Source organism: Nilaparvata lugens, chromosome 1 (genome assembly GCF_014356525.2).
Source record: "Nilaparvata lugens isolate BPH chromosome 1, ASM1435652v1, whole genome shotgun sequence".
Classification (NCBI taxonomy): domain Eukaryota; kingdom Metazoa; phylum Arthropoda; class Insecta; order Hemiptera; family Delphacidae; genus Nilaparvata; species Nilaparvata lugens.
In genome coordinates this window covers 62,043,345-62,070,935 of record NC_052504.1, presented here as the reverse complement: position 1 = coordinate 62,070,935, position 27,591 = coordinate 62,043,345, and the positions used below count along the sequence as shown (strand labels likewise).

At 33.5% G+C, this 27,591-nt stretch overlaps 1 protein-coding gene across 6 annotated transcripts; it reads left to right on the top strand.

Moving 5' to 3' along the window:
• Nucleotides 1-2,510: 2,510 nt before the first annotated feature.
• LOC111062860 (tRNA modification GTPase GTPBP3, mitochondrial) lies at nucleotides 2,511-27,591 on the top strand. Of its 6 annotated transcripts, XM_039438896.1 has the most exons (7): nucleotides 2,525-2,893; nucleotides 10,669-10,897; nucleotides 11,370-11,492; nucleotides 12,610-12,886; nucleotides 13,267-13,344; nucleotides 18,646-18,774; nucleotides 25,909-27,591. In XM_039438896.1, exon 7 carries the CDS (start codon nucleotides 25,981-25,983, stop codon nucleotides 27,559-27,561), a length of 1,581 nt encoding a protein of 526 aa, XP_039294830.1. In that variant the 5' UTR covers nucleotides 2,525-2,893; nucleotides 10,669-10,897; nucleotides 11,370-11,492; nucleotides 12,610-12,886; nucleotides 13,267-13,344; nucleotides 18,646-18,774; nucleotides 25,909-25,980; the 3' UTR covers nucleotides 27,562-27,591. The 6 variants fall into 6 exon arrangements, with proteins under 6 accessions (XP_039294855.1, XP_039294830.1, XP_039294835.1 ...); XM_039438921.1 differs by lacking the exons at nucleotides 18,646-18,774; nucleotides 25,909-27,591 and adding an exon at nucleotides 14,186-17,229 and having other exon boundaries at nucleotides 2,511-2,893; XM_039438901.1 differs by lacking the exons at nucleotides 2,525-2,893; nucleotides 10,669-10,897; nucleotides 11,370-11,492; nucleotides 12,610-12,886; nucleotides 13,267-13,344 and adding an exon at nucleotides 17,242-17,450.

The following is a 27,591-nucleotide window of genomic DNA, read 5'->3' as shown; positions in this document are numbered from 1 at the left end:
TGCAAATAAAATAATTTCAATAACTTACGTATTGGTGACAATGTTTCCTAACAACATAACCTAAAATCTAAAACTTTAAAACCGGCCATCTGATTGGCACTGCCGATTGCGCTATCTATCGGCTAAAGTTGTAACAATCAGCTGGGTGTTTACCAAAAATGGCTGACTCCAGATCACGCGGTTCAGATTTGAATTGCAGATCAAAAATATTTGTTGGCTGGTATTTTGAATAGAATAAGATATTTTTAAAATTGTATAAATTTTTATCGTCTACTTATATTAAGAATATAATATCATACAAACATATTTCATGAGTTGATCAAATTTCTGGTTGTGGTATTGAATTCAGTTGACTCAATGACAGACACCTCTTTATGCTTTCTCATCTGAGCTTAGACCTTCTAACCTATTATAATGTAAGTTTTTAAAATAGAGATGCTTCCCATGTTATTTAAATGGAGTCACTTTTACTCCCTAGGGAGTTTTTCTGTTTTTTACTACCGAGGGCGAAAAAGTGACACTTTAGTATTATGTTTCAGGGAGTAAAGTAAGTACTTTAGCCAGTAGGTGGAGGAAAACATTTTCTCTATTGTTCCTGACTAAACATTACAGTGAAAAGGCAGGCTACATACAATTTTTTTAGATTTCCTGAAAATCCCAAGGTTTAGCCAGTGAACTCTAAACTAACTGGAACGGGCTGTCCAATGCTTAGCTACAACCAAAAGTGTGTAAGGCGGAGTGAGTGAGACAGGCATACCGTGTGGGATTCCCTTCACTCTCGTACTCATACATTCAAGCAGGCTGTTGCAGCTCTTGAGTACGATTTTTCATTTTTAAAGTTTAAAAACGGATTTGAATGAGTATTAGGGCTATTAGTATTAGATCACAACCTTTTCTCTTAAATATTGTGATGTATTTGTTATGAAATGCGTAGAATTGAATAAAAATACGACCGAAAAATGGTGATGTATTGTGTTGCATTTGGATGCAAGAATGGGCATGTTAAAGGAAATGAAATACCATTTCACAGGTAAGTCAAACATTTCTATTCTGTTAATTAATTTGAATAAATCTTTTTGTTTTACATACATTTCCAATACTTCTTTCTATATTGATCAGTTTATTTGACCAAAAATAAAACAACAAATTTGGTTATATTCCTAGTAAGGTATACCGTACTGTGATAGTTTCTATGTTTATTGAAAATTTCGGCCTACTTTATAGCATCTAAAATAAAAAACATAGTTGAAGAACAAATTCATCCTTATTCAAAAAAGAATAAATAATAATCTGATGCAGAAATTGTGAATGTTTCCCTACAAAGACTATCATTCATTCTATCACACATTCTATGTATGATGTAATTTATGGATATAAATTTGGTGTTAAGCATAAGCATATAATAAATATAGTATATTTATCATAATTTGTATACGGTATATTATGTAGGTAGGCATATCATACATTTTATGTATAATGTATAATATAAATCTAGTGTAAGTAGCAGCATATAATACTAATAGAATCTAATAGTATAATACCTACTATAATCTAATAGAATCTATAAGTATGAAAAATAAACATTTTGTTAATGAATTTTGTGTAAACACAGCTTTACAATAATGATTAATAATTCTGTGTTATCATCATGAGATGACATAATTTATTTTAGGTACCTACTTTTATTTTGAAAAATATGATATTGCTATCAGCTGAATTGTAATTAATTTTTGAAATCTTCCCATTTCAAATAAATTTAATAATCGTTCAATTTACAATCATAAAATAATTTAATGTGTATAATCATATGTGTATTATTGTTTATATAATTTATAATTATAAAATAATTATTATTTAGCATATTTTACTGTTTGCTTATCATATGGTCATAATTATAATACAATTGATATAATGTTTCTTCATAGATTTCTTTGCATCATTTCTGAAACTCCCACACTGATTTGAAATGTTATCAGAATACCTAGTATATTGCTATCATTACATAATTAAATAATCCTGTGTTATTGAATCATCATAATTTATTTTATTTACCTACTTTTATTGTGAAAAATATGAGATTGGACTATGAGCCTATTTTTTCATTCCCAATCATTTCATGATAGTTTATATTTGTCCTTGTTAAATAAGTAAAAATAAATAAATAATACGCTTCTCTTAAATCTGGCCCAAAGTTATTCCCATGCTTGTGAAATGTTGACAATACTAAAACTACTGCAGTCACAAATAAAAAAATTCTTTTCTTTATTAATATTCAACCTATATCATTATTTTTGCTCTCAAAAAGTTAACAATGAACTGCTTAATAAAGGAAAAATAACGCTTACGTGGAATAAGACATACAATATAGAAATAAAATAGAAATTGAGACTGTGCAATGCATTCTCCCATAAGAGCCAATGCGTAACAAAATGAACGAATCCCACAGCAATGCGGGTTGCCTATCTTTACCAGCTGCCTCACTTTTTTTGTGTTGCTAGTCCATTCCAGTTAGTTTAGAGTTCACTGGGTTTAGCTCGCCTCTTATAAGTTCTGTACTACATTTTTAGGTTATGTTATTGTTAATAAAAATCAAATTTATCTAGAATAACTAAATTAGTGAAATTATTAATACAATAATTCAAATACAATTATGTTTACAGTGAATCTAGCACATAAAATACATAATTATTTGCTTTACTTTACATGTTCACTTACCCCTTTTAAATTCTTGAAAACATCATCACCGTTTAGTTAGAATGTAGGAAGTATACAACATGATTAGTTGTCACAGCATCTACATCTTTTTACTTTGTTGAGTTTATTAATATCTTACTATTTCACGTCAATTGAAAACAATTATATACTTCAGAAAACCTCAACGCTAAACTTATAAGTAAGTACCTAGGCTAAACCAAAACACCTAACCTATATATTTAAGCTTTAGTCTACTCTAACAGTTACACTAAACAATAGGAAAACAGAATATATTCATATGAATTTTTAAATTACAACTTCATAACAATCTAATGAAATTCTAGGTAATAATTCAAATTGCACTTCAACTTTCTCTACAGGTAGGTTTTCCATAGCAGACTACAGACATGGTAGGCCTACTATAAGCTCTACTTCGTAAGACTTTCTGCTTTGGCTGTCCCAAAAAAATTTATTTGATCTGAATAAATACTGAGAGTTGATGATTTGAGTGTGTAGAACTTGAAAAAAAAATATTCTCAACTCTTAGAAATCTATTATTTCTTTGATATACTTGTACATTTAAGGTGATGTTTTAGTCCCATTTGAATAACATGCTCTCTCTCCTTAGCAACGGTTTGTTTAGAAACCAAAATGGCGGCGTAGCAACGGCTTACGTCATCACTGATTGTGTTCATGGGAGGTTTCGGTACATGTACGATTTCGACCAAGGACACGAAAATGCGAAAATGCGTTCGGTGGGAGCATTGATATAGAGAATAAGATTAAGAAGAGCGAAGTCCGCTATGATGCCACTGCGCTAGTGTAGCTACCAGAAATTTCGGGCAAGAAGTCGGGTATTTGTATTCGCTGTGTAGAAAAAGAGTCTTTTTCAAATGATAATATTTTTTTATTGAAGCAACAAAAAATATTCAAAGTATGGTAGTTTCATGCAGTGCTTATGGATGTACGAATCTGCATGTGCCAGATGAAAATATTTCTTTTTAGGCTATACATAAGTATTTTTATATTTTCATCGGTCATGTTTCATGCAGGCTAAGCCTAGTGCCAAATGATAGTTTCAAGGAATATTGAGCTTAGGTTGATTCATTATCATTATTTGCCAAGTAATAAAATATAAGTCTCGGTAATATTATAATAAATATTTTATTTCCATAGATCCAATATAGGTAACCATATTCCATTCCATTAATTTGTCTTATATTGTAATATTTTGTGAACTATGAAAATATTGTATGCTAAATTTGTATTATAAAAAATATTATTTGCTAAAATTGTCTATAAATCCTTCATCATTGCTATTGTTTTATTTTTCCCGTTCTTATAATATGTAGTTATTTATTATCTTATATTAAATATAGGAGTATAGAGTATAGTTAGGTACCTATACTTAAGTTGCAAAACGAATGAGAAACAGTTTCACGAAATATTGTGATAACGGTTAATTTATTATTATTTCCCATCTAATAAAATATACAGTAATATTAGCAATCTATAATTTTTGTTTTATTTTCCTGTTCTTTTAATATGTAGTTATTTATTATCTTATATTAAATATAGGAGTATAGAGTATAGTTAGGTACCACCTATACTTAAGTTGCAAAACGAATGAGAAACAGTTTCACGAAATATTGTGATAATGGTTAATTTATTATTATTTGCCATCTAATAAAATATATGGTAATATTAGCAATCTATAATAAATGTTTTATTTTCCATATCCTAAATACATGGTAATAGGAAAATATTGTAAAAATGAGATTCATTTGCTAATAGAATGGATCAAAATCTGTAGTGAGGTAGGTTCACTAAATTAGATGTTTGGTCGAGTTAAAAATAAAGTTGAATGAACAAATCATTGTATCATATGGTAATGGAAATGATGAAAAGTTGAAAAAAAATTATATTGAAATTCATCAAGTATGTCGAAAGATATAACGCAATGAAAGTCGATGTTTTCCCATATAAGTCTGTCTGGGCACCTGACTTCTTGCCCGATATTCAATGGCGACGAGAAATGAAGGAGGCATCATGCTTCCAAACGCTTGAAGGTATAGCTTAGTCATCTAACTATATATATATCAATGGGTGGGAGCTTTTGACAGTTCAGGTACCGGTCGCCGTCTCGGAACAGAGTGGAGTGGTGCATGCTCACTTGCACCACGTACATGCTCACTTGCACCGCTCGAAAGGTATGTTCCACAAAACCGGTACCGGGATCAACGCTTCTTATTGGTCGAGAGTTAAAGCGTTGGTTGTCTGCTGTTTTGTTAGGTTATGTATCACATCCAGAATCTATAGACTAAATAAGGATGAGTCGTACAAAGTATTTTATTCCATTGATGGAATTAATTATTACAGGATAGTCGGAAAGCAAGAAATTCATTTATTATTAATTGGCTGGAAAGTTTATTATTTTTTAGCTTTATCGACCATTCTACTAAACTAAGATGTGTTTATGTTATATATTAGTCAGAATATTATATTTTGTTGATTTATTCCTAGGCTAGGATCTATCCTGATAAATTTCTGGATAGTAGACATAAATCAAGAAACTTTAATTATTAACATTTTGCTAATATTCCATAAAAAGTTTTATTCATTAACACTAATTGCATAGAAAAAGTAGTCAAATTTTCATTAATGACAGCACGAGCCATCATTAATTATTTAAAAAAACTTTTTAATGAAAAACATGATTAGCCTAGTGCTTCTATAAGAACTAATCAATACTCCAGCTTTGTTGTGATAAGATAACATAGGTCTGTTGCAACCTACATAAAAGATAATATTGGCTTGGACAAGCTTGTAGGTATAATACATTTAAAAATATATTTTTTTTCAAATTATAAATTAATAATTATTATTGATTCAATAATAATAAATAATAGCTGAAATGTTCATATTGATAACACCTTTATTATTTTGTCCACTAATCTGTAAACGATTAATTTCAAAAGTACGCGCCAAAAACGGTGAACCAGAATTCGATTTTCGTTCGGTGGGAGCAAGTAGTGGTGCACCAGTCACGTGGTTTCTGGTTACTGCTCACTTCGCCGAAGCCGTACATGCATCGCAACCTCCCATGAAAACAGTCACTTACATCGCCTATTGAAAGTACCGTATGTGGAATTGGAAATATATCGAACTCACAGTATCGATCGTTATTAGCGAGACTGTGTAAATGTGTGATGAAACAAATTTATCGCAAAACAAATATGAAGGGTTCTATAGTGAGGTTCACGTTATAATGACTATTAGATCAACTTTGGTTTTGCTATCCTTGTCTATCATTCGACAAAGCTGGTGGTATTATCCTTTTCTAGGTCCAAAACGATGCCAATCATGTTTATGACAGTGTAGAAATATAATTAATTAATGCAGAAAATCGGCATCGCTATTCTTCTATCTTTATCCACTGCCATTATAACGTGGACCTCACTATATATAGTTAACCTAGAATAAATTCATCAACAGTCGTCAGTCTTGTTTGAAACAGGTAACAGAGTTTTGAAAATTTGCATAATATGTACATGACTATTATTTTATAGACCACTATAATTTTAATTCGTGTTTTTACTGTTGGTTATGGTATTAGTTATAAAATGAAGTAGCAATAATGTAGCATACCTAATAAAAAAATCTTTATTATAACAAGAATGAAACTGACTTATATGTTGGTAAGTATTTCATTATTTAGGATTTGAATTTTCCTATTGAAATATTATGTTGCTATTCATCCATGATAACAATAATTAATGTTTATTTTTCAAGGTTGTTGGTCATTAACTTAGTTACATAGGTACAGTATTTCCTAACCTAATACATTTAGAGTTAAACAATAAGCAAGTTTCACTGTGAATCAATGAGATTGTTTGATCAACATTGTTTCATTGTTTATCACTTTATTTTATAATCATGGGTATCACATAAAGTCATACAATAAGAAAGACAACTTTATATTTTCAATGTTTTTAATTAAAAACATCAAACTTAAAACTAGAGTAGCATACCATATTTTATTGATTTAACTTATTTTGGCTATTTAGTTTTATTCTGATGATAATTCACTTAGCCTATATTTATTTAATTTATGCTAGGCCTAATTGGAAACTATTTTTCAGATAACAATAGCAATTTGAATTAACAATAGCAAAATGGGAATTTGAGGAGAGTCAAGATGGCAGTGGATGAAGTGGTGAACTCATCTTGTGGTCTCTGTAAAAAAGCTATTAAATCAAATACAGACGCTATTTTTTGTGATTTGTTTTGTGACAAGTGGTATCACTCGAAATGTGTTTAAGTCTCAAAAGACAATTATAAGAAAATTCAATCACTTGGTGATGTGGACCAAAAAATAATCCCATAAGCTGTAATGTTAACTTATGTACCTTTTTCTAGAGATCTATCCACCCGATCGATGTGAGATTTTGAACACAGACTAACATGACCTTTTTACATACTTTAGCACAAGATTTTTCGTTTTTGACATTTTATTTACCAAATATGATTTTTTTCCTGAATTACTGCTCGAAAACACCGTATTAGATCACAAAAAGTTGTATAAAATGGGATTTTTTAATTAATTCTCAATTATCTCTCGCTAAAGTGTATATAATAGTCCTAAAAAGTACTGTACAAAATTTCAGACGTGTACCTTGAAGGGTTCCTGAGAAAAAGGTACATAAAGTGAAAAAATACTGTTTTTAGAAAATTGACGAAACGCAAACCGATGTAAACAACTTTCGATAATCAAACTAAGATGATCATGGTATTCCAAAGCCTTCTATATCAGCATTACAGGTGTAGTAACATAACAGACTGTAATGTACAAGAATTTTATAAAAATTTCATCAGAAATTGAGTAAGAGTAAAACTGGGAAATGTACAAAAAATGACTGTGAAAAATGAGCAACTGGAACAGAAAAATCTGTTACAGCATGACAGTAAATAATTTTTTTCTCATCAGTGGATGATCGGATCCTTTCATATGATACATCGATTTGAAGCAGAAGAATGGAGCTATCGATATATGACAAAATCGAGAAATTGAAAAAAAAATCGATTTTTTTGGTCTGCTCCCCTTAGTGGCATTGCTGTGACTGTAATGATAGGTTATCAACAGTGAAAACCCATAGTATTGACGACATTTTATCCTTATCTAGGAAGGTAGGTGAAATGGATATTAAATTAGAGGCTATGAACACCTTTTATAATGATTTTTTCATGAAACTTGATAATTTACTTGACATAAAGTTCAGGAATTCATTGACGTAAACAATGACAAACAAGAACATGTTAGTCAACCAGACTGTTTGAACTTGAATTTACGCGCAGGCCAACACCTGTCTAGAGTGTCTACCAACTCAAACAAACAAAATAGATCGACTGTTCGAAGAAAGTCGATTGTAAAGATTGACTTATTAAACATCGGACATTCAACAATCGACACATCGACAGTGGTTGACAAGTCGAAAAGTCAACTGGACACATCATCGACTGCAGCTGTCAAGCAGAATAAAAGTGATAATAAAAACAACTATCATTCAAACGTACTTTCAGTTATTGAAGACAAATCTGCTTCCGACGCACATAAACATTGCTCTCGAACATTGAATAATGATCTTGACACAGGGGACTTTCCATCTCATCCTTCATCCTTCCCTGCTTTACCTAACTCTATTGCAAATGAGGAAAATCTGCATGAAACTGACCTCAATACGTGTGTGATGATTTTAAGGATGTTAACAATAAACGTAAGTGACAAAATTATGCAAAAGCGGTTGGTTCGTCAACTAAACCAACTAAATTATTGCAAGATGGCAAAGAAACGAAATCTAAGCGCATAAATATCGACAAGGGACTTCGTAAGATTGTGATTGGTGCTGGAAGTGACAGTACTATCTTGACTGGAACTAAGAGGGCCTGGTTTCATCTGGGTAAAATACAGAGTGGAACAACTGTTGATGCAGTCAAGGAATTTGTGCAAAACACTTTTGCTGATACAAACTGTGTTGTTGAAAAATTGGAGACGAAAGGTTCAAGTGACAGCTTCAAAATTGGTATTGACTTTGAAAAGAGGAAATCTTTTCTGGATGGTGAACTTTGGCCTCGAAATGTAACAATTAAACGTTTTTTATTCAGGAGAACCTTAGGGCAGCTAATCACATAGCTTCTGACCTAATTATGAACACAAGTACCAGTAAAGGCCCTGTGGCATCTGAGATTAATTTCAAAACTCTCTTTAGCAATGTGCAGTGTCTCAATTTAACAAAGAAACTTGATATTGAATTGGTAATATGTGGGGTTAATTACAAGATATTATGCCTTGTAGAGCACTGGCTATGTGATGATCAACTGAAAATGGTAAATTTTGATGACTATCTACTGGTTAGTTCTTTCAGTCGAATCACCCATATACATGGAGGAGTAGCTATCTTTGTATCCAAGGATGTACTTGGCAAAAACAAAGCAAGGAAATTGGATTTGAATATCTATCACCATTGTAAGGAGCTTGATTTTGAGTTTGCTTGTATTACATTGTTGGAGCCCAAGATAATAATTGTAAATGTGTACCGTTCACCCAATGGTGACCCAAATTATTTCATGGAACATCTGGAACAAGTGTTATTCTCCACCTTGGGAAGAAAATGCCAAATCATCATATTGTTATAGGTGGTGATTTTAATTTCAATTTTCTTGATGATGCATCCACACATACTGCAACTTTTGTTAATCTGATGAGGTCCCTGAATTTGTACTGCACTGTGAGACAACCCACAAGAAAGGAAGCCTGTCTAGACAATGTGGTAACGAACATGCCACAGTGTTTGTACAGAGTGGCAGTGTTGGGTTATGCTTTGAGTGACCATGAGTCTATCTGTTTCTCTGTGGATGAAAGGAGCTCTGATCTTTTTGAGAATGATCCTCCTGAGGAAATTATGGTGCGCCCAATAGCTAAGAGTCAGTTGAACTACTTCTCACACCTCCTGTCACTGGTGAACTGGAATGAAATAGTAACACCTGGCCCTGCAGAGGAAAATTTCAACAAATTCTTCAGTCGATTTAAGTATCTCTTCGACAACGTTTTCCCTGTCAAAATACAAAAACCCAACCATAGAAATAAGCCCTGTTGGATGAACCAAGAATTGGTTGTACTCAAGAACTGGGTCATTGTGGCCTATGATCGGCACAGAAATCTCAAGACAAATGATGCCAAGCAAATGTACTTAATGCTCAAGAAAGATTACAAAGAAAAACTTCTAAGAGCTAAACAAAGTGCAAATGCACAGCATTTAAACTCTTCACAAAATAACTGCTCAGCTGCATGGAGAGTCATAAGAAGAGAAATAGGGACTCCAGGAAGAACCAGGAAGAATCTGGCTTGATTAATTAAATAGAATGGTTGACTAGATGTACTTCAAATAGTTGCATTTTTCAAATATGGGTAAATACATGATATTCGTCTGTAATAACTAAATTAATCATAGAACTAATATCAAACTACAAACACTATAAATATTAAAAAATAAATTTTAAAATTTTAATTTAATAACTTTTACCAGAAATAATTAGTCATATGAATTTAAACATTATGTTCGTTTTATATCAATTTGTAAACAGTTATTGAATTTTATTTTATTTTAGAACCTGAAGATGGTGTAAACCAAAACTAGTTGTTCAACTATTTTAAAGTTTTTTAAAGAATAAAGGGTGGTATAAGATTTATTTTGTTTTATCACTATGAATATTTTATGCCATAAAATATTATAAAATTGAAACGAATTAGAGGTTTTATGTTGATGAGTATTTGTCAGTTTTTAATTCTCATTTTAAATATTTGTGTGATTTTTGTGTAATGAAAAAATTGCTTACTATTATCATTCTACTTCTATTATTATTATTATTATTATTATTATTATTATTATTATTATTATTGTTAATCTGTATTTACAGAGCATTCTCAAAAAGATGAGAAAGAAAAGGCTGACAGGTGCAGCTCGCCACAATGCTGAGGCTAGAAGAGTATTGCACATGTGCATGTCCTTACCTTTGCTGCCAGCTGACAACATAGAGCCTGGCTTGGCTGAGGTAAGAAACCATGTGCTGAACGTGGATCTGGAAGAGGGATTTAGCGAGAAAATTGTCTGCATCCTTGACTACATCAAAGAACACTGGGTAGAAAGTGAGTACACATTAAATTGATTATATAATAACAATATATAGTGTAAGGGGACAGTTCAGAAAAGGACGCCTCACTAAGCTAATAACTAGTAGTTCGAATAAGGTGAAAAATTTAGTTTCACTCTCAAACAAAATTAAACAAAAGGCAAACATGAATTTAAACAAAAGTTTTCCAAGAATGAATTATCCCTTCAATGTTCTTTAGCGAGTTTTCCCAAGGATAAAACATAGTGAAATCGAATTTTCATATCATAAACTAAACTACACTATAACTAAACGTTATTTCAATGAACAGACCAAAACCTCCACTTTGAAAAATCTGTGAAAAACACAAGTAGATTGAATTATAATTTTATAGCTCCATGGTTGAAAATATAAGAATTATTTAATCAAATGTTCTTGACAACTGTAAAACTATTATGAAATATATAAATAACTGCAACATGAATAAAAAAATGTACTGTAATTTGCAGAAGTTGGTGTGGAACATTTGAGTGTGTTTATGGCTGTAAGACGCACTAACAACAATTCAGAATCATTTAACATGAAGTTGAAGAGAGAAATTGGAGTACATCCAAATGCTTGGAACTTTATTGGTAAGTTCATTCAGTGACAACAAAGGACTTACTTATTTTTAAATTTTATTTATTTTATGTATTTTATTTCTCTTATTTATTTCATTTATTTTATTCATTTTATTCATCCATAATGTAACAACGGAAACAACAGGTAATAACCCAAATATGCTTCCTTAACACAACAATAAGACTCACTTTTTTCTATGTATTTTAACACGACATGCAGTCAATTATTGAGTAAATATTAAAAACTTTTACTTACTGACTGGAGTACTTTCGATTGCCTGGCAATCATTTTCAACAGTGTCTGATCATCTCATCTGATCAAATCATTGACACTGTTGAAAATGATTGCCAGGCAATCGAAAGTACTCCAGTCAGTAAGTAAAAGTTTTTAATATTTACTCAATAATTGACTGCATGTCGTGTTAAAATACATAGAAAAAAGTGTGTTTATACAAAGCAGCTCGGAATGGATCAAGAAATCATCAACAATAAGACTCTTATACAATTTATTAAAACCAAAAAAAAAAAATAATAAAAAAACTACTGTGAAAAAAACTTTGAAAAACACGAGTACAATGAATTATATAATTATATATAAATGTATATGATTTTATAGTATTTGTATTTGGAATTTGAAAACAGTAGGCTAATTAATTTATTTTATATGCTATTAACCAACTACACTGGTACGGTAGCTTTTTGCCGCTGCTAGATCAGCTGTTCGTTTAAACACACAATAATAAATTCCGGGACACCGAGCTTCAATCCAGAGTACAAAAAGCATAGAAGCATAAAAACATAGTTTATATTTATTTATTGATAAACAGAACACAATTATTTAAAATGATTAGGGAAGGACTAATATGCACAGCCCAAAAACTGTTTCTTTCCCGAATTTTGATTTATTCACTATAAATATGCCAAGAATTAGGTTATGATAGCTCTGTAGGTTAGGTATGATAAACGAATCTTGTTTTTATATCTTGCTCACACTTTCTCCAAAATCAAACCCAGCCCTCACCATCAAACAGCATAACAGTATCGAAATACTGTGATAAAGAAAATGATTTATTTTCTTTACAATAACATTTTGAATGTTTTATGAGAACTAACATTTTTTATTTGATAGATTGTCTTCAAAAAATCGACAAGTGACGATTATGGCTGGGCCATGGTGAACCGACCCTTGTCTCGGGAGCGGAAGGCCCGATATATTTCGTGGGACCGGAACCTGATGTGATTGAGCCACCAAATGGAAGCTGGAAATATCAACATCAAAGACTTCCTATTGGCAGCAGCCGGAACAATCGGGGAGAATTTGCGACATTATGATGATAATTCATCATCAAACAATGAAGAAGAGGAGGAGGATTTGGGCCCACCAGTGGCGCGCATTCCACCAGTTGGTTAGTGCATTTTATATAATATTTCCGAAAATCCTTTCAAATCAGTATGGACCTATGTAATACTTCTAATAATAATGCATTCTTCAGCATAGAATGATAAAAATTCAGAATTCAGAATAGTTGAGATAATTGAAACAGTTTGAGATATTGATGTGCGGATTTTGCCATTAATTTTCTTTTGAAATCCTGTATCGAAATCATGGATCGCATGACCAAGTTTCCATTCCAAAAAACTAAGTTGGATTCAAAGCTAGATTCAAAATGAAATTAGCAGCATCTACTAGTAGCAGCATCACCGTATCTTTGCTATGTACAATATTATAACCACAAAAGACAAAGAAGCAGCTGAAACTACTATAAATTATATTCTTAATTCACAGATGATAATATAGCGGTGGGGCAAGACATCGAAGTAGGAGATCCAGGAGTGGAGGATGTTATAAACTTACTAGAAGAAGGTAAAAAGAAAATAATATATTATAATGTAAAAAGTTTTATTTTTTAAATTTACGGTATTATTCTACTCTTTATCCTTTATCTGAAAACTTCATGGACAGTAGCACAAAATATTAGTACCGTACTTTCCACTAATAATAGTATGCATGAATAAAAAGAATCAAATGTCAGAAGCTTTTCAGAACCAACATCTTTGCCGCATCTTCTCTTTATTACATCAGCAAAAAAAAAAAAAAATCACTGCCAAATCTGATGTCCTATCCTCCCCACACACATTCCAACTGTTCAATTCCAATCCTGTTCAATCGATCCTGTTCACAATCTGCTTTGTAATTTGAAAGGTATGTTCAGTATGATATTCAGTTATTAAAATTATGGTTTTCATTCAATAAATTATCTCCCAGCGATAAGACGAAGTTTATTAATTTTACATTGAGGGTTAAAATTTCCTGTTATCCAATCATTGTTTTATTGTAATATTTGTTTACAGTCCAATATTGCAATTTTACATAACCTGGGTCAACATGAAATAATGGCACCTTATATAATATCATTTTGAACAGTTATGTATATATTCTCATTATTGTAAATTGTATAGTGTGTGTGAATAAATGGAATAGAATGAAGTGAATTAATTTTTTTCATTTTTTAAAAAATTCTGTAAGAATTGAGCAATTCCCACCCACGACCAACAAACATTACTCCCGATAACCTGAGAACCAATTAAGCGGTTAGCATGTTAGTTTACAATGCACCCAGCGAAATGAAATTGAATATGGATAGACTAGTTTTTTGTTACCCACTTGATGTAGAATAATATTCTATTTATTTTTGTTAATACAGGAGAAGGTGACTACACAGGACCAAATCTTTTGAATTATCGGTCTCAACCAATCGCTCTTGATATCCAGGGGATTGCTGATTGTCCATCTCCCGAGTTTGTAGCGAATCAAATACGGGAGCTGGAGGTTGACTTTCTCAATAATATTGAAGAAAGCTTACAACACAATTCCCCTCTGCCACTCTGCCTGCTCTGCCTTAAAAACACAGCAAGCAGACTTGTGGTGCCCTGTGGGCATTTGTCAGGTTGTGCAGAATGCACATTAAGGATGATTAGGGTGCCAACATACCTGCACGTGCAGGGTGAAAACGAAGATATCATACCATTACGGCTCCCTATTAGATGCGCACTGTGCAAATGCCTTGTGGGGAAATTAATTAGGGCGTTCCTGTATTAAATTTTGTAAATTTAAAAAAAATTGAAAATCACTGTTACTACGACTAACGATCAGTTTATTTCTATCCTAAATTAATACTTCAAGACATTCTACAAGGGAGTCTTGTAATAGCTTCTCATTGTTTTAAATTAGCTCATTCTTAATAACTGCACTAAATAGATATGTTAATTTTTTGCACTTTCACTAAGCACTCCTGGAGGTTTACACCAGATCTGTTGGCTTCTTCCTTTTCAATCTCCTTGTTAATATTGAGTTGTCCAAAAGCTGGATTGCCTCGACATTTTGGTGGAATTGCCTCAACATTTTGGTAAACTTTGTAGTGACCAGCAATTTCTTATAAAGTGTTTTCTACATGTTTAGAGTTTTCTTTGTGGAAATTGACCTACTCCATGCAGCCTCTCGTAATTTTTAACCGACATTTAAAAAAAAATTTCGCCATCAACAAATATGTTTTTCTGTGTCTTGGACAGGCATCGGCTCCTTTTAAAATTATAATAGAATGAAACGATAAAGCTACAATAATTTACAATAAAATTAACGAACCTTCCATCATCCCGAAGCTCTGCGTTTATTCCTCTTCAATACATCACAACTCAAACAACTTTGAATACATTTTTTTTAATTGTAATTTGATGGTTCAATATTCAGATCTCACTTCGTTTTCATCAAAGTCCAAATTAAAAACGTTTTTCTTATCTTTTCAAGCAAAAAAATTTTTTCATTCATGAACCGTTTTTTTTTTTAAGTTAACACTTTTACCGAAACCCCGGTCTCACAGACCGCTATGGAATTTTGGAACTCACAGATGGCAGCACTAGTTGGTCTTATACCTTCCCCACCCCTCCTACCTTCTCACTAGGAAACCCTCCTTCTATTGACATGCGTTTTGTCTAGCTCTAGGTTGACGGTGATTAGTTATTGTGCTAAAGTTGAAAACGTGGCGGTCTCTCTGACCGATGGTTTCTAGCAGTGTAGTGTGACACGCGGTCTGTCTGACCGAGGGTTTCTGTTTGAGTTTGTATAGAATTAGAGACTTGCTTCATAATGATGTTCGTGATGGTGACACAGTGAGTAGTGAAAGTGAAATAGATGATTCGGATGAAGATCCTGACTTCATATTACCACAGCATGGAGGTCAGGAGATGAATGAAGAAGAAGAAGAGAGTACAGAAGAAGAAGATGATCAAGAAGTCTTGTTGCAACAGAGTGCAGTTGAAGCAGAAGAGCATGCAGTTGATGACATCAACCAACAAGAAGACACCTATTTTATTGAACGAATAAAGAAAACAGAACTTGTAGTGCCAAATGCATGGACCAATAAGCAACCACCCCGAAATGTGAGGACACCAGCCAGAAATATTATAAGGTGATTGCCTGGGCTACATGGACGAGCTAGATTACTGGGAAACAAACCAACCAAGAAAGATGTGTGGCAGCTCCTGTTTGATGCTACTATCATGAACACAATCCTAGTGAATACAAATAAGAAACTGGAAGAAACAAGAAGAGGTTTGTCTGTAAATACGAAAAATAACAACTATAGAGACATGGATATTGAAGAGCTCAATGCCCTGTCTGCTTGATTGACTGTAGTAAAAAAGTTTGCTTGAAATGTGCAAAAGAAGCTGTTTCCTGAACTTAGTGTTGAAAGATCATTGAAAAACATTTTCTGAGGTAGTTATAAAGTTTTTATGCTGCAATTAAACTATAATATTTACTTAATTGTGTTAATTATTTCTAGAAAAATCATTGTCCATAGAGAACAGAGTATGTAGTTACTAAAGTCGGAGTAAATATTAGCTATATGATATAGCGGTCTGTCAGACCGGGGGTTTCTGTTAGTGCTATCTGACTGAGGGTTTCGGTAAGAGTGTTAAATCAGAACAGTTGATGTAGAAAATGAATGGTCAATCTTAATTTTTAAATTAGTCCAGCTTATTGCATCATATAAATAATAGTGTTTTATCTTCAATATGTGCTTACCCGGTATATTTGTAATACTACATCCATTATGGCGTACCATGTTTTAGAATAGGTTATGTTTGTTTGTTTTTGTTGTGTGCGGATTAGTAATTAGTAAGTGTTTAATGAGTCATTAGGTGTTTAGTTAAAAATATGAGGGCTAAATTTTCATTTAAAAAAAAAAATTGAGTAGATATCTCCAAAATTAGCTGAGATACAGAGTTCGCTCGCGCGGTAAAACTTAGCTATGTTAGAAAAAATCCCAATTAAAAATGGAATCAAAATACGTGTTGTGGTTGTGAGTTGTTCTTTTCTTCCTTAAGCTACCAGAAGTGCAATGTTTCTAACCCGAGGATTATTTCAAGGGCGAAACAAGCAAGAAACAATACTAAATACGCGAAACACCCTCAAATCAGAAGAATTTTATTAATTAATTTTATTTCTACATTGTTAGAAAAAATAATCTGGTGACAGAGCAAAGCAAGAAATAGACAGCGCTATCCGCTATGTTGAATGATTGACAAGGATAGCATTACAACATGCCAATCGACTCTACCATTATCACGTGGACATCACTATAGTTCATAATATGCTCACTCGGAGCGCATAAAGTTCAGCGCACGCGCATTAAATGTTTTATTCCTCGATGAAACGCTTGTACACAGAGAATAATCCTCTTTATCATAGCACAGTAGCACAATAGCACAGTGATCATAGCTTTTGTTTTTCTTCTTCACTTTTTGTTTTTGTTTTGTATATTTTTAAGGTTATACAATCACAGTGATAAAATTATCCATTCATATTCTTCATGGCTGGTTTAGAACATGGGATACTGTAACAGTATCCATAAATCATATTTCAATATTCATTTGCATAATATTTAATAATAATTATTAATATTCATTTAGGTAATAGCTCTGATTGTTTTGGTGTGAATTAACCTAGTGATAACAATGTGGCAGTGACATAAATCGTAATAATTCAAGCTCATCAAGTTACTGACTAGGATTTAAAACAAATGATGAAATATTTTATATAAATTTGTTATCAATCAAGAATATCTGGTATGTACTACCTATTTATATTTAGTAATAATTATTTGTATTTTCAACTTCTCGTTGCACCTAGGGGGACAGATCTATATCTGGTGTCCCTATTATCGATATTGAAAATATCGTATAAGCTTACAACATCATTAATATTCATTATAGGCCTAAAATAACAAATTTATCATCGTATCATGTATTTTAAATAATAACAATATATTGCCATTTAAATCTAGCATCGATTCCAGACCGTCAGAGTATTGAGATAAACAAGAAAGTTGACAACATGTAATAGGACCTTGGAAGAAAGAAAACTTAGAGATTACTTCATGTATTACCTGACTCTCAATGTCCAGAGTGGTGAATTAAGACACCCCTTCACTGAGAACCCCCCTGCTGGACCATTACCTGCTATGGCTCAATTATTGCCTGGTGGAGCCGAAGCAACAGCTGATGCCCTGGAAATGGAAGCAAAGCGAGGCTTCTGGGGAGAAGATGATGATGGAGCCAGCGGGATAGGCCAATGCTTGTCAGAGTGTCCCCAGATGGCGGCGCTTTCCTTGCCGCTCAACCCATTCCAAAATGTGGCGCTTTCTGATATGTAGCTGTTTTATCTAAGAATAAGGAAGAATAGATTTCTCTATTCTAGAAATCAATATATAAATAATAGAATTTTGAAGAAGCTATAAATTATAGCTTATCTATGAATGTGTCTTTTATAAAGATTTCAAATGTGAATATAGTACTTGATTAAACAATTTCTCTCTCTCTCAAATGCTAAAACCTAACCTTCTTGACCGACTCATTGGTACAGTTCCGTATTTTGTTTAGGTACCTATTATTGATACCGGTAAGTAAGTTGACCTACATAAAAATATCAAATAACATAACTTATGTTTTTTAGAACTTAAATGTTCTGTTCAATAATTTTTCAAAAGTAAAAAGGTACGTTAGGTCTTTGTTTTTAAATTGCAATATTTTGATATTATTTGAAATACATTGTAGCCTTCAGTGTTATCATCATATAAGTGTAGAAACACTTACATTGTTTTTACAGTGAACCTCTTTTTGGGAGTCGAGCACCTCCAAAGCGTGAATGACCATGTTAGGTTATTTTATTGAGATTTCCGACACTGCCTATCTGTGTCTGGAAACCCCAGTCATTGGCAACGATCTCAAGTATCAAGTAAGTAGGCCTAGTATAAGTATGAGTACCTAGTATAAGTATAAGTAGGCCTAACACACAGAATAGCGTAGAGTAGCGTATTCGAAAACACACAGAAAGCGTAGCGTAAAGGCGGCAAAATTCAAATTCAGGTTCAATCCAATTCACAATATTTACAAATTATAATAAAGAAGATTACACAGCTCAACAAGATGAAAATAATAAGTTAACAATTATTGAGTAGGCTAATAATTAATGATTGAACAATAATTTTTGACAAAACTTGGAATATATATTACATCTATTATCAAATTCACAATATTTACAAATTATAAGCAAGAAGATTACGCAGCTCAACTAGATGAAAATAATAAGTTAACAATTATTGAGTAGGCTAATAATTAATGATTGAACAATAATTTTTGACAAAAACTTGGAATATATATTACATCTATTATCAGGACTAATCCATGAATTAGGATTAGTGAATAATAACTTACCGAGAGTTCAATACTCTGGGTCTGCAAGCAATAATGAATACCTATAAAGCTATAAATTCATTAATCCATGGAAAGATTAAAAATAGAAGGAAGATCAATTATACAAAAATAAAATAAATGAGTAGGTAGACCTACAGTAACTATATTACCCACAGTATGGCCATTGGAATTTTTTTCCCCGCCGCCGCCATGAAGATTCCAAATATTTGAATTTTACAATTCAGTATACTCAGTCCATGACCGGCAGTCCCAGACAGACTTCGTCAAAATATAAAACAATCAAAACACAAATAACGAGAGATGGCCGCAGATAGGTTGTTTCGTGTGGCTCTGTAGATGGACTGCCTTAGTAACTCATTAAACAATCTCAAACTGGTCTACAAGTCCACTGGTCTCATCATCTCTCAATGAGTAGAGAGGGTAGTTGATGAGTTTATCTCGAACCAGCCTACAAAACTTCCCATACTCCAGCTCACGAACACAAATTGGCAGTCTGTTAAAAATTTTTAGCATCCGTAAGGGGTAGCATTCGTGTGCTTTCGATAGTCTGGAGTAGGGCAGGTCAATGTTTCCCCGTCTCCTGGTATTGTGGTGGTGCAGCTGGCCCCTCTCCTGGTAGGTATGAACCTGACTCCTTAGGAGCCGTAGGGAGCTATACATGTACTGACTGTACACTGTCAGTATTTTCAGGCGTTTGAAGATTGGCCGGCAGTGCTCCAGGTAATGCGATGACGTGATGACACGAAGAACTTTCTTCTGTAGAAGGAGAATCCTTTCACAGATACCTGCATGGCCCATGGCCCCTGCATGGCCATAAGCTACTATTCCGTAGCTTATATGACTATGGAACAGCCCATGGTAGGCTGAAATTAAGTAGTTGGCAGGCACATGTTGCTTCAGCTTCCGTATCAAAAACGTCACCCTGGCAAGTCGATTGCACAGCATGCCAATATGTCGATCCCATGATAGAGTGGGGTCCATCACAAAACCCAAGAGTTTGACCTCCGCCTCACCATGAGCCTGACCATGCCTTAAGGTGCACAACAGGTTCTGTGTTTTCCCCTCATTTAGACACAGTTTGTTTGATTTAAACCACTGGCAAGCCTCTTCTACAAGAAGATTAGACTGGGCAACAGCAGTTTGGGGGTCCTCATCCTGGGCCAGCAGGGTGGTATCATCGGCAAACAATAAGGCTCTTCCATGCATGGAGCTTATATGGGATTATAAGTAAATCACTTGCTTTTCTAATCGCTTGCTTTTACTTATTAAAGTATATTTTTGTGATTATTAACTTCGATATAATTTCTTTGTTTTTTCTATATTCCCAATATAGTTTTGGAACTTGAAATAGTAATTTGTAGATAATAGCGAGTAAAAATGGAAGGTAGGTAACCTGAAAGCTGAATTTCCAAAAAAATACCATAAAACTTTTGAAATGTGTCATGATATTGTAATACATTTTGTTCCATTGACAAATGATGAAGTTCCCATATCTATTTCTAGAAGCATGATGGAATTCTCATCACAATAGATTCCATATCATATAAATAGTTTGTTTTATTCAGCCAATAAGTCTGACGAAAATATTGTAAACACAACATTGAATATAAACTCTGGAAGAGTCAATTATTCTAGCCATAGTACTACTTGATGAATTTAATAAACATGTTAGAAATTGAAAAATAACACACATAACCATTATTGTTTATATTTAGTGATAGTATTTCTAATCTTAACCACTGCTCGTGGTAATGCAACTCGAAAATCATATCAATAGCTATTGTACCAACATGTTATGGGTAGGGTACTCAGTACTGAAGAGAATCAATCAGAGAAGTCAAGACGACTTTAATCAGCACTTAATCATGGTTAAATATTTCATAAAATGTTATATTCAATTGAGCCACAAAAAATATTTTGAAATTGGATTATTTGAAGTTCGATCCAATAAATGGGATGAGGAAATACACAAAATTGAAATTTATCTTTCTACATATTTATATACATCACTGGTCCCCAATAAGTTGTCCGCGAAAGCTCTAGAAGTGGTCCGCGAGGAGTCCGAGGGAAGGAAAATTGATGTTTTAAGCTTTATTAGTGTTTTTTAAAGTAATTTTTTGTCTTTATTGAAGTATAATAAATTTCTCTTCAAAAATGATATATCAAACTCATCTTAAGTTCATAATATGTTTCCAATCGGTAAAATAAGTGATAAGTTCCAAATGTCTAATGATATAAGATAGGACTTGAAAGTTTGTTTGGAATCTTAATGGCGGATTTGTACAATGTGACCGAGCTAACCAATCAGAAGCGTGACAGTCAATGGCCATACTGTGGGTAATATAGTTACTGTAGGTAGACCTAGGCTACATTAGAAATTTCACAGATCAGACTTCTCTTTTAACAGTTTAATGTAGATGTTACCATAAGTTTAGTGTTTGTTAATACTTTAAATGGTAGAATTTGATATTTTATTCAGATTTTCAATGTTCTCATTTATTTCAAATTACCCTTGTAAAATAAATAATGTTAAGCTCTTTCCATGATTTCCAATAAATCTGTATGTCTACATATTTTCAACTGTAGTGTGTTTAAAAATTCTATGCTGGAAAAGTTATACCTTATTCTAAAAGGAAGATTATATCTCATAATATTAGTGTTACTTCAAGTTATGAGTGATTATTCATAATAATAATAACTACAGTAATATTATAACTCAATAACTTATAAGTGGAAATTATACCTTATTATAATAGAAGTTCTTTAATCAGTATTATTCATTGTTATTATTGATCAGAATTTTAAAAAAAATGAATGAGCATATTATATTATTTCCAACTTATTTCTTATTTCATAAAAAATTATACTAATTTTCAATATACTCGATTACCACACAGTGTTTAAATGCTCCCGCCAGTCAGACTTATTGTGATCATTGTAATATTTGAGGTTATACGCTCGAATACGCTTCGAGAAAAACAAACTAGTTTGTTTATACTCCGGTATACGCTACGCTCCAATACGCTACCCAGTGTGTACAACCACCAATCAATGCATGACTTTGTTTCAAAACATACGCTGTCTCTGTGTTTCTACATTAAATGGTGCTGCATTCCATATTTCCAATATCAATAATACACCAGATACGGAACTGTTCCTGACACTTTCGAGTTGAATTAAAATTTTTTTTATTTGCCAAAAACAAAATACAAATAAAGCTTTACAAAAAATATAAGCTACTGCACTAATTCGTTGTTGGTTATTCATCTTGTTTTCACTGGAATTATTACTAGTGTATTCTTATAAAACTTTAAAGTGAAAAAACCATTTTGTGCAACACCAGCACGAAACGCGTCGCCACACCAAAGAATGTGAGTGTAGAAAAATATTGAAAGTTAAAATATTAAAAATTAAAAGTTCAATTTAAAGTTTTATAGAATATACTAGTGATACTGCACTAAACTCATGTACCCACATACATAAAAATTCAGAAACTTCTAATTTATTGAATTATAAATAATCACAAAATGATATCAGCTCTATTACAGATAATAATTATTAAATTAAGATTTAATTATTCCATCAACAGTAGCTTTCATCTTTATTTCCTATGAGTCCAGTAGGTGAGACAAAACATACTTTTTACATTTGAAAATTATTGTGAAAAATATTTAAGTTTCTGTACAAATACTCCGATGTATCAATAAATAATAGAGGCACCAGATAGGGAACTGTACTTATTACCTTATTACCGCTACGTTGCCGTTGACCAGTTGTCGCTGGATAGGCTGTGTCAATGTTGCTTAGCCCTTATTTTTGATCAGTGGAAGGCCTCAGTCCCCTCGTCATGGATGAACTCTTCCACAGAGTATAGTGGCTTGGTTGCCAGCCTCCATCTCATCCTTCTCTTGAAGTCAGAAGACCCCAGCCCTCTTATCTCCTCAGGCAGAAGATTGAAGAGCTTCAGCGCCACATTGGAAATGATCCCTGAGTCCTTGAAAGTCTACATCTTGATGTCAAGGTTCCTAGCTGATCTGGTGTGGTGATGGTGAGTCGCACATCTTTGTTCGTACCTTCCAATGTTATCCTTCACATGCACAGGGGAGTCAAATACATACTGACTGTAAACGGTCAATATGTTAAGAGCCGAGAACAGTGGTCTGCAGTGCTCAAATCTTCCCACATATGACAAAATCCTAACTGCCTTCTTTTGCAGCAGCAATATTCTTCTTGTCCTTGCCGCATGACCCAACAGTAGAATTCCGTAGCTTACATGACTATTGAATAGGGAATGATAGGTGGTAACCAAATAGTCTGATGGGACAGATGTAAGTGACTCTGGAAAGCTTGTGACACAACTGTGATAATTATATGCTCGTTTCATGTCAGCTTGGGATCTATCCAGAATCCATGTAATTTAACTGAGCATGTTCTTACAAAACTAGTACTTTTCAATGTACATATTAGGCTTTGTGTCTTGTCCTCGTTCAATTGAAGCCTTTTTTCTCTGAACCAGCCTTTAGCTACAGCAAGGAGTCTCTCACTCTCTACCTGAACCTGTTTTATACTTCTTTCCCACCTAGAAGGTCCACACTTCTTTCTTACTTGCACCTAGCCACCTACCTAGACATTATTGGAAAACAATAAAATATTTTAATGTCGAACTTGCATTAAGATGGTATGTTGACTGTGACTTCGAAAAAATCCTAGCCCATAGAAAATAGTTTCTCCAAGCCAACTTCACCATGAATACCTGCGTGCTTAAGGCAGTTACTATCTGTCTAGTTATCTACTGCAGAGTCACAGTAAGAAATGAGTCTTTTGTCTTACTCAGTCGGCAATAAAGCCTGTCAATCATGCAATCACTTTTTGTGTTATGACTATGTAATGATCTTCTCACGTTGTACTTGTCAAAATTTAACTAGACGTGCAGAGCACATGAATATAAGTTATATAATAACTATAAAATGTATAGTTATTATATAACTTATATTTAATAGTCAATTATCCAGTGGACTTGGAGAGCGGTCTGCAGTGATCAAGGTGATGATACAGACTACTTTCTTCTGCATTATAGAAACGTTTCGACAATCAGATACTTGAATCCAAAGCTGCAGCCTATAGCTCAGGGTTCTGTGGTAGAGGACTTGACAATCAGTTAGTGCCTGCTCACCATCTGTGTCAGATTCCTTAGCATGTTGGTCACTCTTGCCAGCCTCTTACATGGTCCTTTGATGTTACTATTCCAAGAGAGTAAAAATGAGCAAAAAGTCTAATCATGAGTTCAAGGCTGAGGAATTTCTGCATTTCAGTGGCGGACAGTTGAACATTCCACGCGCTGTATGGTAATAACCAGGATGATGAAATACAAGTCCATGTCTATTTTTTAACAAACATTCCAGTAACAACAACACCTCTAATGACTAGTCTTATCTTAGGGAATAGGTAACTACTACTGTAGTTCAGTCTTCGTCTTCTTGTTATTTTACTTTCCAATTTGACTCTTGATATCAATTTTTTACCTTGGGTTTCTTGATTTTTTTTATTTTTGTGTTAACTGTTTTCAATATTGTATTATGCTTTTATTCTCACTTATAGTTCCCATTTGATTATATTAGTTACTAAGATTTTTTTATCTTTTGTTGTTCAATGTTTCACAGGATCATATTTGCAATACTTGGGTTTGTTTAATCTCGAAAAATGACAAAGCTCATCTTTTATTGATCGACAGCTAACGATCAATCGTAGAGCTTCACCCTCATCTTATTTTCTGCTGCTTAATGTTTAAGCTTTCAGTTAACTAGAGATTGGAAATGGTGTAACCAGAACTAGTATCTCAGATTTTTCAATAAACTAATGTTGATATGATAAACATTGGAAAAGATAGCCTAAGCTATTAAGCATTATGCAATCTGCACTCTATGATAATATTGAGTCGTTTTTATTCGAAGTTGTAATATTGATCAGTTGAGTGAATCAACTTCATAATTAGACTGCTATAAAGTTTATAACTATATAATTATAAAGTTCCTATTTTCAAACATCCAAAAAAAGAACGCAAGATTTTGATTCCACGCCAATGTTGGCATTTTAGGGTATAGCACTGTTACTTCCTGTTTTGTCACCATTTCTATCTGAGGTTAGTCGTCATGTACATGGAGTGTTACACAAAGGAGCAAGGCTTTGTGATTCTCAAAACGTCTCTTAAGTACAGGGAATGTTATGCCAAATCCAAAAGTTCATGAAATTCTCGGATGACAAATTTCACTTAATCAGCAGTTAAGAGTAAGATACTCATTGATAAGTTCAAGGAAACAGGTTCACTTCTGGATATCAAACCTCTAGGACGCCCTTGGATGCTTGGATAGTCTATAGAAAACATTGCTGCTGTCAAACAATATGTCATTGATACACAAATTCTGTTGAAAGAGTGAAAGTTTGACACTAAAGTCGTGGGAGATATTTTTGTCTGATAAATCAACCACAGGAAATGCACTTTCTATTGTAATAGAAAATATTGTAAAATTTCTAGTAAATAATGATTCGATTAACGATTCAAATGTTACGTTCTTTATGGGACACCCTATATAAGTATGTAGGCCTTCATTGTTATTTTGTCAATTAAAAATTCCTGTGATGGCAATTATTGTTTCAGATCGATCAAACCGATATTGATGCTAGGAGAACAGATGCTTGGAATGTAAATATCTAAAAAGATATTGTCATCATGTCCATGTACTGCAAGTCTCTTGCTTTCGTCTCAAGGAAAACATTCAGACAAAAGCTTCCATTGATGAAAATAGGTTTGCCATTCTCACAAGCCGTCACGAACGATACAATATTTGCCTTGTCATCTGGATTCGGAAAGTGTGGTGTAGCTGTGGTAAGAGTCACGGGGCCCAGAGTTCCCACTATTTCTCTGAATATTGCAGGATTCAAACATGTTCCAGAGCCCAGAAAAGTATTCCTTCGCACGTTCAAGGATCCAGAATCCAGGGGAGATTTGGATCGAGGCATTTTTGTTTACTTCAAGCAGCCTCATAGCTTCACAGGGGAAGATTGCTGTGAATTGCAGGTGCATGGTGGATCAGCCGTTGTGGCCGCGGTACTCAACGCATTATCCAGAGTGCCTGGTTGCAGACCTGCAGAACCTGGTGAGTTCACGAGGAGAGCTTTTTATGCTGGAAAGCTTGATCTGACAGAAGTTGAAGGCCTAGCTGATCTCATCAATGCGGAGACTGAAGCTCAAAGGAAGCAAGCCCTACTGCAGATGGGAGGATCGTTGAATGATCAATATACATCCTGGCGCGCTTCTTTACTTCTGAATTTAGCTCATTTAGAAGCGTTCATCGATTTCAGTGAAGAAGAGAACATCGAGGATAATGTTCTAAACGATGTGATAACATCTCTGAAAAATCTGAAATGTTCAGTGGAAAGGCATTTGAGTGATGGTGGCAAAGGTGAACGAGTGAGGAGTGGAGTGAGGACGGTTATTATTGGCGCACCGAATGTTGGCAAGAGTAGCTTGCTCAATGTGCTAACTAATGATCAGACAGCCATTGTCAGTTCCTCACCGGGCACAACAAGGGATGTTGTCAAAACAGTATTGGACATCAAAGGGTATCCTGTGACCTTATGTGATACTGCAGGTTTGAGGGTAGGTAGCAGTGACACAATTGAAATTGAAGGTATGTCTCGAGCTAGAACACTCGCACATTCAGCAGATCTCATACTTGTGGTTGTTAATTCAGTTGATTTTGCAAATTGGTTTGAATCTTCAAATGATATCAATCAGAATAATTTTGTAACGATCTACCTTGATGCCTACTTGAATTCATTAGGTTTATCTGATATTATAGATTACAAAGAACTTCTCTTTAATAGCCGTGTAACGAATGTGTCAAAGCGGTGCTTGATTGTTTTCAACAAGGCTGACTTATTAAATAGTAATAATGCAATTAGAGACGTATGTGAGAGACATAGGAATTTTATTAGCATTTCCTGTAAGACTGAGTATGGATTTAGTAATCTAATTGACTGTCTCGAAGAAAACTTGAAACATCTCTGTGGCAGCTCCTCCAGAGAAAATCCATTATTGAGTAGAGAAAGACATCGTTACCATCTCATGGCATGCTGTAATTCAATTTCCCGCTTTCTGGAAATATCAAAGGAAGAACTAGACTCACAAATAGATATTGGTGCTGAGCATATTAGAAATTCTGCGACAGAACTAGGAAAAATTACTGGTAATATTTCAGCTGAGGATGTATTAGATGTAGTTTTCAAGCAATTCTGTATTGGAAAATAAAACTTATACGTTTTTAAAGTATACAAATTA

Bases quoted from the DNA above. Each gene is read 5' to 3' on its own strand.
- LOC111062860 (XM_039438896.1), top strand. From the start codon at position 25,981: ATGTCCATGTACTGCAAGTCTCTTGCTTTCGTCTCAAGGAAAACATTC.